Genomic DNA, 14,955 nt, shown 5'->3' with positions numbered 1-14,955 from the left:
TTTCAAACTGCTTCCACTCTTACAGCTTTTGAAGCTGAACTCAACAAACTTGAATAACATAATCATGGGGTCAACCCAAATGAAAATGCAATATGTGTTGGACGCCCAAAAGTGGAAGGAGTCAACAACAGTCAATCAAATTTAACCAATTATATTTCAATGGTGAAATTTAAATTGCTGCCAGTCTTACAGCTTTGATGCCACACTGACTTGAATCACATAGTCTTGGGGTCAACGTGAATGAAAAGATGACATATAAAGTGGGTGAAGCTATGAACAGCCAATCAGATTTCATCCATTAACTTTCAATGTGGAAATTTAACCTGCTGGCATTCTCACAGTATTAATGCCAGAGTCCTAAACTCTTCATGGTTGGTCACTGGTAGACTGCAGGTCAAGGTTAGTAAAAGTGGACTGAGCCAACAATGGATTTCATCCATTGAATTTAATTGTTTTACACACTCCTATTCTCATACTATTTATGCCAGGGTTCCCAAACTTTGCACTGGGTGAATATGTATTCAAGGTTAGAAAAAGTGGGTGGATCCTCCATCAGCCAATTATATTTCTTTCATTTATTACAGGGGTGAAATTTTAACTTATTAAAAGTGGGCAGAGCCAATAACAGATTTCATCCATTGAACACTGGTTTAAATTTAAAATGCTCTTATTCTCACACTATTTATGCTATCCTCACACTATTTTTAGCCCAAACAGTCACTGGGTAACTCTGACTCAAGGTTAGAAATAGTGGGCACACCCACCAACCGTCAATTAAATTAATTTTAAACTGCTGGCATTTTTAAATATTAATACGAGGGTCCCTAAACTTTGCAGAGTTAATCACTGGGTAACTGCAGTTCAAGGTTAGAAAAAGTGGGCAGAGCCATCGTCAATCAGATGTCACTCATTGACTTTCCACAAATTTTTGTACAACAGTATATGAGAGAGTGTTTCTACCCTCATTTTTCACTAAATGACCTAAAGGAGAACTAAAGCTTAAATAAAAAGTATACTAAAAATGTTCTACATTATGTTCTGGGCTTCTGTACCAGCCAAAGGCAACCACAGGCCTTTAGCAGGGAAGATCTGTGCCTCCAAATATGCCCCAGTAGTTCCCCATCTTCTTTTCTGCTGATTCACTGAAAATGCTCTGTGCTGCTGTCACTTACTGAGCTTAGGGCCCCACTCACAATATACAGTACATATAGAATATAAATGTCACAATATAAGGCTGATTAGTAATTAATACACATAATACATGTGTAACAAAAGTACCTAACCCTGGTAGTCTAGTGGTGCGGCGGGGACGCCCGCCACGCCACTCCTCTTCCCCCTGTGTGCCGGCTTCCTAAAGTGCGTGCGGCGCGCACTTCCGTAAAATATAGGCGCATGTGCACAGGCGTGATTACGGCAATGGCGCGAAACTTAAATGTATTAAAAGGGACGGTTTTATTATGATCATTGCCCGTGATAGGACTTGTTTTCTTGGTGCCTCTGAGCCTTTGTGCGTCTGTTCCTGTTTGATATTGATCTCCTGTTGTGATCTTGCCTGTTTTGACCATCCTGATATCCATACTCCGACGCAGCCTGTATCTTGACTACTCCTTCTGCCTGATCCTATTCTGATTGACTACCCGGTTTGACCCTTTGCCTTCCTGACGATCCTGGTTATCCACCTGCCTCGACCCAGCCTGCCTGACTATGATTCTGCCTTATCCTGTTGTACCGCTACCTTCGGCCTAACTGACTTTTACAACTGTCGTGCCCCTTTGCTTGCCAGAACTCCTCGCCTTGCTCCTCTTGAAAAGTCCAGGTGGCATCTGAGTACGCTGAGGGCTCCTCCCGAAGCCAAAGGCGGTCACACTACTGGTGAAGCCGAGCCGAGACTAGGGAGCTTGGCACTAGTTCTGGTTTAGGGTGCTGACCGTGACAACATGGCAGCACAGAAACCAGTGCAATTAGCATGAGAATTTAATAATCAGCCCTGTAGCCAGGGCCGCTCGTGCCATGAGGCAAGGTGAGAACTTTATTCCAAAAGGGGATTGCTGTATTCCTCCAATGAGTTTTTTTGGGGGGAAAAACAGAAAAAAAATATAGTGCAGCATTCTCAATCCAAACAGTGCTTAAAGGGATACTGTCATGGGAAAAAAAAATTTTTTCAAAATGAATCAGTTAATAGTGCTGCTCCAGCAGAATTCTGCACTGAAATCCATTTCTCAAAAGAGCAAACAGATTTTTTTATATTCAATTTTGAAATCTGACATGGAGCTAGACATTTTGTCAATTTCCCAGCTGCCCTAAGTCATGTGACTTGTGCTCTGATAAACTTCAATCACTCTTTACTGCTGTGCTGCAAGTTGGAGTGATATCACCCCCTCCCTCCCCCCCCTGCAGCCAAACAAAAGAACAATGGGAAGGTAACCAGATAACAGCTCCCTAACACAAGATAACAGCTGCCTGGTAGATCTAAGAACAACACTCAATAGTAAAAACCCATGTCCCACTGAGACACATTCAGTTACATTGAGAAGGAAAAACAGCAGCCTGCCAGAAAGCATTTCTCTCCTAAAGTGCAGGCACAAGTCACATGACCAGGGGCAGCTGGGAAATTGACAAAATGTCTAGCCCCATGTCAGATTTCAAAATTGAATATAAAAAAATCTGTTTGCTCTTTTGAGAAATGGATTTCAGTGCAGAATTCTGCTGGAGCAGCACTATTAACTGATTTAGTTTGAAAAAAATGTTTTTTCCCATAACAGTATCCCTTTAAAAAGTGTTTATAAATCAGTGTGATAAAAGGACTTTCACCTTTAGTTATTTCTAGTGTTAATTATACATCCATTTCAGTGGTAGTGAAAGAAGATATAAGGGTATAGCTTATACCCACACTTGAGAATGCGAGTATCCCATTGGTATATTATACTCACAAACACAGAAATTGTTTCTGCATATCTCAAAATCAAGGGCAGATCTGACCAGCTTTCAACGTTCTTTTTCCCTTGAGGACAATAAAGAGCGGCATGTGCAGAAGTGCTTTTACAATTTTAAGAAATAATTAAAAACACACTCACAAACCATACTCCATATTCGTCTTTTCTAAAAACACAAAGGAACTCTGCAGCAGCAATGTAAGTCTCTCTGCATCTTCCAGTAACAGTACAAGAAAGAAGAACAAGAGGGTATAGTGCAACTTATCAGTACTAAGCAGCACCATGAAATACAAGGTTACTAGGGGTACATAAGGTTTGGGACTTATTCGTATTTATATTTATATTCTAAGGTGAGAACCTTGCCTCAGGCAGCAGTGAGAGGCCAGTTACAAGGGGCGGCAAATAGCCACCTCTTGTAACTTTAAGAGACAAATTTCCGGATCCGGTTCCGCTAGTGCAGAGAGCACAATTGCGCTCAATGCACTAGCGACGCTGCCCCCTTTTGATGCTGATTTTTAAGCATGGAGTGGGATAGAGTGGCGGCAGCCCCAGAATTGCTGCTGCCCGTAATCCGCTTATATTACAGGCCAACCTCATTTTCTACTTGAAAATTTAAGACGACCCCTAAGCATAGCGTCTCAACAGCTTCTCAGAGCCCACTGAGCATGTGAGTGTGACAGAAAATTTCCAAGATGGTGACCCCCTGTGACAAGGATAATTGCTGCTATTGAGAAGCTGAAACTTTAGACTGGTGCAATAAGTTCAGTATATAAAACATGGCATTTTAAGCCATATTCATTTTAGGGTTTATTTTTTCTTTAAATAAAGATTAGTTGGATGTTCTGTATGCTATGCCCTCAAGTTGTATTTCACTGTCTATTTACGATGAAACAATTGCAAGATAAATGCTACATATCGATAATGTTTTCAGTGATTGTTCAGGTTAGCAGGTGACCATAATGAACAGCTAAAAATAGTCTCTAGTGAATAGAAGACTAATGTCATGAAATAGCAGAACCCAACAGGCCTTTATGTGAGTTCATAGCCGCACAGCGTGTTATGGAAAGACACTCTCCAGAAACATTTTTATTTCAAATGAGTCTTCTAGGTAGGAAATATATTTGCTAGATGTATAAAAAGCATAGTTGTTAACCTTTATTTTACCTTTCTATTCAGAAGAGAGTGAGACAGAAAAGAACCGGAAGCTATACCCTGTAACTCAGGGCCGGGCCAAGGGGTAGGCAGAGTAAGCATGTGCCTAGGGCGCAAAGCTGGGGGGGGGGCGCCAGGCACGTACCTGCTCCGTCGCCTACCCCAAGTCTGGTCCCCTCTCTCCCTTGTGCAATATCCTTCTTTTGTGAGTCCTGCCCATGAGAGCCCGCTATGCCAGCGTCAATCTGCACATGCGCGCCATCGTGAATCTGCACGTGCTCATCAGCGTCAATCTGTGTGTGCACGCCAGCATCAGTCTGTGCATGCGGGCCAGTGTAAATTTGTGCATGCGCGCGTAAATTCCAATGCGCGGTGTCAGCCGGTGCCGCCACTGCCCAGGTTGCCTAGGGCGCCTGCCCGGCTTGGCCTGGCTCGGCTGCAACTGTATCTTTGTGTGTGACCAAGTGACGAAACACTGAAATAGATTTTATCTATTGAGCTGTATGTTACTGTCGTGTTTATTATGTGAGATAAAATGCTTTGGCCAGGCCTTCAGACACCACAGTTGGAATTTGGGTTGTTCACCTTCCAAACACTTTTTGCAATTCAGTTGTTTTCAGATTATTCCCCAGAAATAAAAACTTTTTCAGTTGCTTTCCATTTTTAATGTTTGACTGTTGAAATAAAACTGAAGTTTAAAGTTGAATGTTCCTGTTAGTGATGTGTGGGCCAGCCCAAAACCTGCAGGACCCGTTGGTCGGGCAGATTAAGGCTGGCTCCTGCACAACATCTTCAGGTAGCGAGCAGGGCCGGTTTGAGCTCTTCTCCTGCTCTCCCCGCTCATGACCTAGCACTGCTGGCTTCCGGACCCTAAATTCATGCCTTTCATGCCATCTGGCGGGCGGGGGTCTATAAATTGAGGGGGAATGGTGGGCTAGGTGTGGGTTAGGATGGGTGGGTTAGGGTCGGAGACTACATCGCCCCTTCTGAAGGACGCGCGCACGCACAGGCGCGCGTGCACTAGGGAGCTGAAGCGCACAAGTCGAGCTTCCGTGCGCGCATGTGCAGAAGAGCGCACACGTCTAGGAAGTGCCGATTGCTCTCACAGGTGGGTAAAGAAGCTTCTAAACTAGGGGTAAGGTGGCAAAAGAGGTATGGTACCTGGCGCCCCTCCACATTTGCGCACTAGGCACGTGCCTCTTCTGCCTACCCCTAGTTCCGGCCCTGATGCACACACACACTAGTTCCTGTCTCTGGTATTTCAGTCAGGCAGCTCAGTAATTTAGGTGCAGAATCTAAACTGTTACAATTTTGCAACATTAGTTGATACATTTCTCAGCAGCATCTGTGGGAATATTAATAACTATTGTATCAATTCTAACAGCTGCCTTTAATGAAGATAAGAAATGTATCAACTAATGTATCAATTTAGAACAGTTACAGAGTCTATGACCCCACCCCCCCCAGCTGCTTTAGAAAGACATAAGAAGGTAAAAAAAATTAAACTTTAAACTTCAGCATTAGAAAAATGGTCGCAAATGGAAGCTAACTTTTAGGCAAGCTAACTGAGAACAGCTGAACAACCCCTTTAATGCTACATTTAGACCTTCACGGACTTTGGCAACAAAGTGCATGAGATTAAAATGGAGACCAATAAGACTATGGCGTCCTATGATGTTACATCTCTAATGACAAGCATACCCACATCCGAGCCAATTGGAACAGTGAGGAAATGACTGAAACAAGACACCACCCTCAGCAGCAGAACAATTCTTAACTCTTAACAAGTTTGTTCCTTATTGGACTGATGCCTTAATTCCACTTAATTCAAGCACAAGGAAGTCTTTAATAGACAAAAACATTGCTGTGCCATGGGTTCACCTGTGTCTCCAATCGTAGCAAACCTTTACATGGAAGAAGTGGAAAAGAAAGCCCTGAATACCTTCAAGGGAACAGCACCAAGTCATTGGTTCAGATATGTGGATGACACCTGGGTCAAAATTAAATCACATGAGGTTCCAACTTTCCCTTAGTACTAAAACTCGATGGACAAAAACATCAAGTTCATTAGGGAAGATGTGAAAGACAGCAAACAGGCATTTTTAGACTGTATAATGGTTTTTAAAGAGGGGGGAAACCTGTATATTGAAGTATTTCTTGTTTGATTCCCATCACCATCTGGAACATAAACTGGGAGTTATAAGAACTCTTTACACCATTGGCCTGAAACTGTGGCAATCAATACCAACATCTGAAAGGAGCTCTGAAAATTTGTGGATGCCCAGACTAGGCCTTTATCAAAACAAAATCTAAGCCAAGCAAAAAGACCACACCAAATAGAGGGGAGAAGCATAGCAAGCAAAGCAACATAGTCATCCCATATGTGACCGGAATATCAGAATTTTCAAGAAACATCAAATTCCTGTGTATTTCAGACCCAGCAACACCATAAGAAAATACCATTAAAAAATTGGTGCATCCTAAAGACCCAACAACAAAGCACATGAAGAGCAATTTCATCTATGCTGTCCAGTGTAGTGAAGAGTACTCTGATCTATACATTGGGGAGACAAAACACCTTATTTTTAAGAGAATTGCCCAACATAGAAATGCTAACTCCTCAGGACTAGACTCAGCAGTCTATCTACATCCCAAGAAACAGGGGCACTCCTTTGAGGACAACACTGTGCAAATTTTGGATAGAAAGAACAGATGGTTTGAAAAAGGGTGTGAAAGAGGCCATTTATGCGGAAAAATCATCCCTGAACAGAGGAAAGGGCCTGAGAAACTGATTGTCATCACCCTACAATTCCACATTGAGATCCTTACCCTGGTGGCTTCACAACAATTCACACTTCCAGTCATGTACATTAAAAGATTAACACCATCCCTCAAGGAAAATCATGGTTCCTTTGTGACTGGATCCCACTTTCACACATCTGTGAGTTTCAGCCAACACTTTACTGATGTTCAATGAAACAATACTGTATTTCTTGATGGTTTGACTTATTGTTTTTTTTTCCTCCACAAAATTATGTTTATGATAAATTATAACAACATTATGTTATTTTGGATGCCGCCTACCAATAACTGGGTTTAATTGTCACAGCAGTTGGAGATATTTATGAGATTAAAGTATACCTTACCTGCCTTCTTTATCCAGTTCTATGGAATTAAGTAAGGTTACTTGCTGCTTATTAACACTCAGAAATAGTCAAAGATAAGTCCTTAATATAATGATGGGGCATAACCAATGGTTTATCAGACATCTGAAGGAAGAAGATACATCCACCAGAGGTTACATTGACTGAAACATTCTGTGTGGATGAACTTCTTTCCTAATCAAGTGATAAGCAGTTGCATAAAATAAATCACATTTTCTAAATTGAAATAGTGGGTCCTGGCTAAATAATTGCTTAAAGCTGTTCCTTTCTACCCATGTCGTTTTATAGTATTTTATACAATCTTCTATTGAATCCAATTATGGGAGAACTACAGTGCAATAACGAATTGGACTATAAATACTACTCCTTAGCCTTTTGGCTTCTATAACCAAGGACTCCATAGCTATTTAATGGGAAAGGTATGTGCCTACAAAGATGCCCCAGTAGCTCCCATTTTATTTTGTTTCATAGCACACAATGGGCAGATCTATCTATCTATCTATCTATCTATCTATCTATCTATCTATCTATCATCCATCTGCATACTGATTTACAACATCCCCTAAGCTTACTGTAGCTTCACAACAACAGCCCAGACATGAAAAAGATGGCCTAATTAGATCAGAAAATCGGAAGCTGGTATGATGAAATTTAAAAGTGGTAACAACTTGCCTTTGGCGTCTTCCAGTCCACACGAGGTTGTTCCCGTCCATCATAATTCTTCCACTGCTGCATAATTCTGGATACCAACTGGTCTGTGTAATTCACCAACTGGAATCCTGTCACGTTGGCACCTGCTTCTTTGAACTTCTGCATGTCAATATCCATGAAACCCTAACAAAAGGAACAACCAACCAGATCAAGGTAAATTTTCCTAATAAAATCAGCGATATAATACCCTTGACCTCTTTGCTGGGAAGTAAGGACCTCCCAAAGAATCCTCTGTAGAAATAAACAATAAAAATAAATAATACCAATGCTTTTAGCTGCAAGGGAGCAGAAAGGATATATATTGTGTAGTATTTGAGTAGACGTTACATACCGTTTGTCAAAAAAATGGGCAGATATGTGGGAAAAAGACATAAAATACAAAGTAAGGAGAATATCCTGTACTATTCTTGGAAAGCCAAGACAAAAAATGATGGTCACTCCAGTGTAATAAAGATGGGTACTTACAAACCACCCATTTGGGGTTAAAAGGAAAACTATACTCCCAGAATGACTACTTAACCAACTGATTTTATATAGTTTATATATTAAGTGGCAAATTAAAGAATCTTACCAAACACAGTGACTTCCCGGTCACTAGCAGTCAGGGGAAGGGTCTTTACATACTATCCTCTCTCTTGCTGCTAAAAGTGCTGGGAATATTTGTTTTTATCAGATCAAGGGACACGCAATGTACCACGGAAGATAATTTCGGGCCTGAATGGCAGAGTAAGTTTTATTGTAGCGCAGGACTTTTCCCAGCTGCCTGCTTGGCCCATGGACCAATGATTGGATTATTATAGGGTCCTACGCAACCCGTTAGGAAAGAACAACCTTATTGAACGATGTTTGAAATCGGCAGCTATATCAGCCTGTATGTGTGGCCGCTTTTAATCTAGAAACAGTAACAGATTTACTCAAGTGCAACAGTAGCGCTTCTAACAGTGCATTTTACCTGAGTACAAATACAAGTCTACTTACCAGGTTTGCGAGAATATAATGATATCCGATAACGTTTTTCTCCAGCTTTACGACCTGAAAGGAGAAAAAATTTGGTTTGATATGATTTTCATAGGAGAAGTGAATTTACAAATGAGGAGAGCACTCCAAGGTAGCAAAAAAATGGTTGTGTTTATTCAAGGCTACTACACTTCATAGGAGAAGTGTTTGTAGTAGAACAGAAGATGAATAAGGGTCAATCAGTTTGAATTTTCGACTAATTTTTTCCCTGTGTTTTTTAACAGAGATTTGAATGAAACATGCACAGGAATAACGAGTTTCAAATATGTGTATTTGCACTAAAAATCAAGAGACAACATTTCTGCGGTTTCCCTTCTGGAACCCCCCCCCCCAACCAAAATAAAAGAGCAACTCCTTTAGGCTTAGGTAGGGTCCAACTGCATGAGTGTTATCTGACAAACATGACTATCTGTATCCTGAGGTGTTGATTGGACAGGGGTGCATGCTATAGTTGCTAGAACATATCTATAATCGGCAACTATAGGAATGAGTGACCAGTCCATGTATTCCATTGCAGCTACTGTATTTTTCCCTTAGAAAGTACATAGTTACATAGTAAGTTAGGTTGAAAAAAGACACACGTCCATCAAGTTCAACCTTTTAGGTCTATATATAACCTGCGTAACTACTAGTTGATGGCAGAGGAAGGCAAAAAAAAAAAACATTTGAAGCCTCTCCAATTTGCCTCAGAGGGGGAAAAATTCTGACTCCAAGGGACAAAATAACCAAAAGGCAAAATTTTGGACAGCGAACGCTCTGCCATACTTCACACCAGATGTAAATTTACAACACCAGTTGTAAATTCATTACCACTATGCTAATTGTGGCAAAGTTTCGCTAGAGTTAATTCATACATATAGGTCATATATATGTCTTTATTACAGATGTTGATGCAAATGCTTGAAGTGGTCACTTATTATTACAAATTTCCTAGGAAGTGAAATAAAGACTAAAGAGATCCTAGACATGAGTCCACCCTAAAACAAATGTAGCATGCCCCTCAAATTGGTTAAAAAAATTAACACAAAAATCTTGAATAGTTAGGACTTTAAAAAATGCCAGTGTTTTCTAGAACTTCTATGAGTTTCCATCATACAGGATATGATGCCGTGGACATAAGAGTGAGGAGGATGTAACTTCATCTCATCAGTTCGCCAGGTCTAAGAGGGCCTATGGCACACAATCACAACTGCAGTTATAGTATCCTTTTAAAAGGGACATAAACCTTCTATTACAGTGCTGCTTATAGACACCATTTATTAAAAGAACTTGCATCTAAACACACTCCTTGCCATGCAAACCTTTTATTAAAATAAATATGGCCCTCGCTCTTACATACAAAGACAACACTCCAGAATATAAAAGTCACAAAACATCCTGACCCACAAAATCACTTACTTTAATCCACATTTAGAAAATACAGATTCCGAAGAATTAAAAATCTAACTTTAACAAACCGCAACTCTTTGCTGAATTATAGAAGTTGCAAGAAATTTCTAAAAATCGAGGCACAAATGCTGAAACAAATATAAATAAAAATGCAATAGCATAAGTACCCACATTATTTGTAATGTATCGCCACCAAATGATGAATAGTACAAAATAATATTCATGTCTACACAAACAATGCCTGCATTTGATGCTACTAAAAGTAAGTTAACTCTAGAAACATTATATATTTCAAAGAATAAGTAAAATAAGTGAGCATGATGGTCTCTTCCAAACCACGCCAAATATCTTCACTAAAGTACATGGTTTTTCATACGTTTCCTAAAGTCAATTCCACATTGTTTGGCAATACTGACCCATGAGGGGATCATGTTTCTGTCTGTGCAAAATGCATTAGAAGTAGGGTGGCCATCTTTTCTGAAAAACAAAATACTGGCTTTCCTATATTGGTTGTGTTTCTTCCCTTTTAATAACATTGGAATCAGATATAATTTATATGGGCCAGATTACAACCCCAGTTGGAAGCTGTCTACTTTATGTTTGGGACAACTATATCATCCGACATTTGAAAAAACGTAAAGCGGGACAAAAAGATATGGAGTGTGTAGTGCGAGGAATTTTATGACCACACCAATTTTGTCACCATCCACCGTTAAATACTGCATCCGTTTTATACAATTTGGCAGGTTATGGAACATTTGATCAGATTTATGGTGGTTTTAGGGTTTTGCTTTATGTGCTATTACAGTTTTGCTAATGAAGGTGATTGATCTTTAAGCTGCAAATTTCAATCCCCCCCAAGAGTCCTGCTTATCTTATTAGTTATAATTGTATCCAAGTGCAGGCGCTGATTATTCTGGGCTCCCTGCCAAAAGCTCCCTTATGTAATTAACTAGAAACATTGGGGCAAATTCACTAAAGCGCGAAGCGCCGAACGCTAGCGTTAATTCGCTAGCGTTGGCCATTTTCGCTAATGCGCAAATTCACTAATGAACGCTGGCGTAGTTTCGCTAGTGTTACTTCGCAACCTTACGCCAGGCGAATCTTCGCTAGCGACGAAACTACGCAAATTCACTAACTTGCGCAGTGTAGCGAACGCTACCTTTTACGCTAGACTTCCTTCGCCACCTCAGACCTGGCGAAGCGCAATAGAGTAGATAGGGATTGTTTCAAAAAAAGTCAAAATTTTTTCTAAGTCCCAAAAAACGCTGGCGTGTTTTCTACATGATGGCTGATAGGCTGAAAAAGATCGAAAAATTTTTGGGGCTCCCCTTCCTCCCCCCTACTTTTCCTGACTCATGGCAACTTACCTAGACAGTGGGCACATGTGTAGGGCAAAATAAAATTTTTATTTGCAGATTTGAAGGTTTTCTAGGCATTTGTAGTGCAGATACGTGTTCCTCCATTGAAATTTGAATTTCGCGCCGTATGCAAATTAGCCTTCGCTAGCGCAACTTCGCTTTATATAGCGAAACAACGCTAGTGCAACTCCGCAACCTTTCGCTACCCCTGTGCGCAACTTCGCATTTTAGTGAATTTGCGGAGCGCTGGCGAAAATTCGCCTGGCGAAGAGCGGCGAAGAGCGGCGAAGTTGCGCCTGGCGCAACTTCGATTCTTAGTGAATTTGCCCCATTGTTTCTTTTTCTAGTGTTTAGTGTAAGGAGATCAATGAGAAAGTTGGGACATTTCAGTAAGAATCCGGGACTGCAGGCTGAGCTGTCAAAATGGGAAGGCATAGAAAACATGCACTTTCTAAAAGTATACCCTTTTAATAAAAGCATAACACTTATTTCCTGCATTTTACCATCACGCTTCAACACATTTTTCCACTGCTTAATTTGGAAGTGAGGATTTGCCCAGCAGGGGCACTAAGCTATATTGGCATGGTTTGTGTGACACAACTGATACACATGGACATACTGTAGGTGTGAGCGTTAATTACATTTTCTGAACTATAAATATGAATGCCTGGGTCTACTTAATATTTTGATTCCACATGTGCATATAATTACCCAAAACTATAATAAAATGAGGAGATATAAATAGTGCATATACATTTTCATGGCTAACATCTCTGCAAAGAAAACAAAATGAGCTGGTTTTATGATTTGCATAATAGAATGTATAATGAAGCAATAGAATTTAATGAATCAGATGCAATTTGAGTGTAGGACTGGCCATACCAGGGATGACTTTGACGTAGTTGGCCAACTTAAATATACTGCAATATATGGACAAACAATCCCTGTTTTGTTTAAAGGGGAAGGCATTTTTCAGTAGCAGTATGCACAAAATGTCTCTGTCTTAAATATATTGATAATGGGTTGAGTGCAGAGGACTCTTTTATTTCTCTATATGTATTTTGTGGTCACAGCCTCATTGCACCCCCGCCTAATGGTTTTATAGAAAGATCCACACTCACAGGGCTGCGTTTTCATCCGACAGTCGGATAAATGTAGTTCTTACCTGCTATTTCTCCTTCACTTCCTATTTCTTTAGAACATCCGACACGTCACATGCGTTTTGTCTCATAGCGACGTGTCGGCTCCAGGCGCGTCATGGAGTTCTAGTCTTGTTCCTGCACAAACTCAGCATTTTTTATTACATATGGCCGATATGAGTTTAGGATAATGTTAACACTACCTGGGTTAGTATTGCATTCAGCCTCTCTGACTCGCAGTCTATCACAATCTGCCGGTCCTTGCTCTTGTCTAAGTCCTGAAAAAGTAGACGGTAACCCTCCTCAGTGGTAGTAAGAATATTCACAGCTGTCACCTGCCAGTTCTTCTCAGCCGCTGTGTCTAGAACCTTTTGCAGAACGGACAAACCTGAGAATGGAGAGGAATATAAAGCCCACTCCAGTCATATAGTTAGAATAGAGAGAAATAGTAATGCTTACTACTATGATGCACCAATAGTTTTTTAAAAAGTTTTTAAAATACAAGTCTGCAGCACTGTATTAATGGGAAAGGAGTAGATCCTTGTCCTCCAGCCTCCAGGACAAGCCCATATGGACACAAAATGTGGGGCACAAAAATTTGTGCCTGTTTTTTGCTCTTTGCAACCTGCTCCAATCATCATAAATGAGGCCCATTCAGTACATTTAGTAGAGGCATTGTTATGGGATAACACACAAAGAGAGAGCGCTTACCTATATGCTGGTGTAGCACCTTCCTTCAAAACTCCTGTGCCATTTGTATTTAATAGCAATTTAATAGCAAAATACTAAATAATGCAATTCCTTGGTAGAGAAGTTCTTATGTTACTACCATTCACCTACCTCTCTCTAAAACCAAGCAATCTCAGATGGCAGCTTTGCTATTTAGTGTCCTTTAAGTGCTGTCTGTAGTACTGCCTCAAAATTAAATTAAAAAAGCCCAGTTATATCTGGAAATGTTTCCATGCTGATCCCTTAGAGACAGAGACAGTCATCTTCTTCCTCTGAGTTGGCAGACACCTTGCAGTTGGTACACAGCAATGATGAATGGATGTCAGAGAGCAAGTAGTGAGGGAGCCAAACTAGGTTCTATCTAATGCAGGCATCTGCTAGCAAACAGCAGACAGCTTTTATCATACATCCAAAATGAACTCACTTTGCATACATAAATGCCCCTTACTCCCATGGAGAAACAAGTACTGTATGAGTAATTGACTCCTCTAAGCTGTATTAGTGGAGCCAATCTGCCCACATATTCTTGACAGGTAGGGATGTAGCGAACGTCGGAAAAAAAGTTCGCGAACATATTCGCGAACTTGCGCAAAAATGCGAGCGGTTCGCGAACGGTTCGCGAACCCCATAGACTTCAATGGGAAGGCGAACTTTAACATCTAGAAAAGACATTTCTGGCCAGAAAAATGATTTTAAAGTTGTTTAAAGGGTGCAACGACCTGGACAGTGGCATGCCAGAGGGGGATCAAGGGCAAAAATGTATCTGAAAAATCTGCCTGTGTGTGCTTGGAAGAGATAGTGTAGGGGAGAGCTGTTAGTGATTTCAGGGACAGATGATAGTAAGTTTGCTGGCTAGTAATCTGCTTGATACTGCTCTGTATTGGAGGGACAGAAGTCTGCAGGGATTTGAGGGACATTTTAGCTTAGGTAGCTTTGCTGGCTAGTAATCTACTGTTCTCTTTAAACAACTGCCATACGTTGACCTTGTAGGCATTGTTTGCCCAGTTTTTTTGGACGCAGCCACTGAAGCACAGTTGCCATAAAAAATATGCCATATAAATGCTGAAAATAGTAATTTTTCGCCATACGTTGACCTTGTAGACATTGTTTGCCCAGTTTTTTTGGTTGCAGCCACTGAAGCACAGTTGCCAGAAAAAATATGCCATATAAATGCTGAAAATAGTCATTTTTTGCCATACGTTGACCTTGTAGGCATTGTTTGCCCAGTTTTTTTGGTCGCAGCCACTGAAGCACAGTTGCCAGAAAAAATATGCCATATAAATGCTGAAAATAGTAATTTTTTGCCATATACGTTGAGTCAACGTATGGCAAAAAATGACTATTTTCAGCATTTATATGG

The 14,955-nt window shown here is 40.6% G+C and overlaps 1 protein-coding gene across 7 annotated transcripts in view; it reads right to left on the bottom strand.

The window, feature by feature from the left end:
* Positions 1-14,955, bottom strand: part of gria1.L (glutamate receptor, ionotropic, AMPA 1 L homeolog) — a 145,867-nt gene that overhangs the window by 44,365 nt on the left and 86,547 nt on the right. For 5 of the 7 annotated variants that reach the window (XR_005965996.1, XM_041584819.1, XM_041584818.1 and 2 more), the window contains 3 exons: positions 13,067-13,254; positions 8,939-8,992; positions 7,922-8,083 (listed from right to left, as the gene is read on the bottom strand). Coding sequence is in view for 6 of the 7 variants with exons in the window: in XM_041584819.1 (XP_041440753.1) it covers positions 7,922-8,083; positions 8,939-8,992; positions 13,067-13,254 (404 nt within the window). In the remaining variant the exon portion in view is untranslated. The remainder of the gene's footprint in view (positions 1-7,921; positions 8,084-8,938; positions 8,993-13,066; positions 13,255-14,955) is intronic. The other 2 variants (XM_041584820.1, NM_001159679.2) reach the window with 1 other exon arrangement.

Source organism: Xenopus laevis, chromosome 3L (assembly GCF_017654675.1).
Source record: "Xenopus laevis strain J_2021 chromosome 3L, Xenopus_laevis_v10.1, whole genome shotgun sequence".
Classification (NCBI taxonomy): Eukaryota; Metazoa; Chordata; class Amphibia; order Anura; family Pipidae; genus Xenopus; species Xenopus laevis.
The sequence above is the reverse complement of the archived record's forward strand: the minus strand, read 5'-3'. Positions and strand labels throughout refer to the sequence as shown.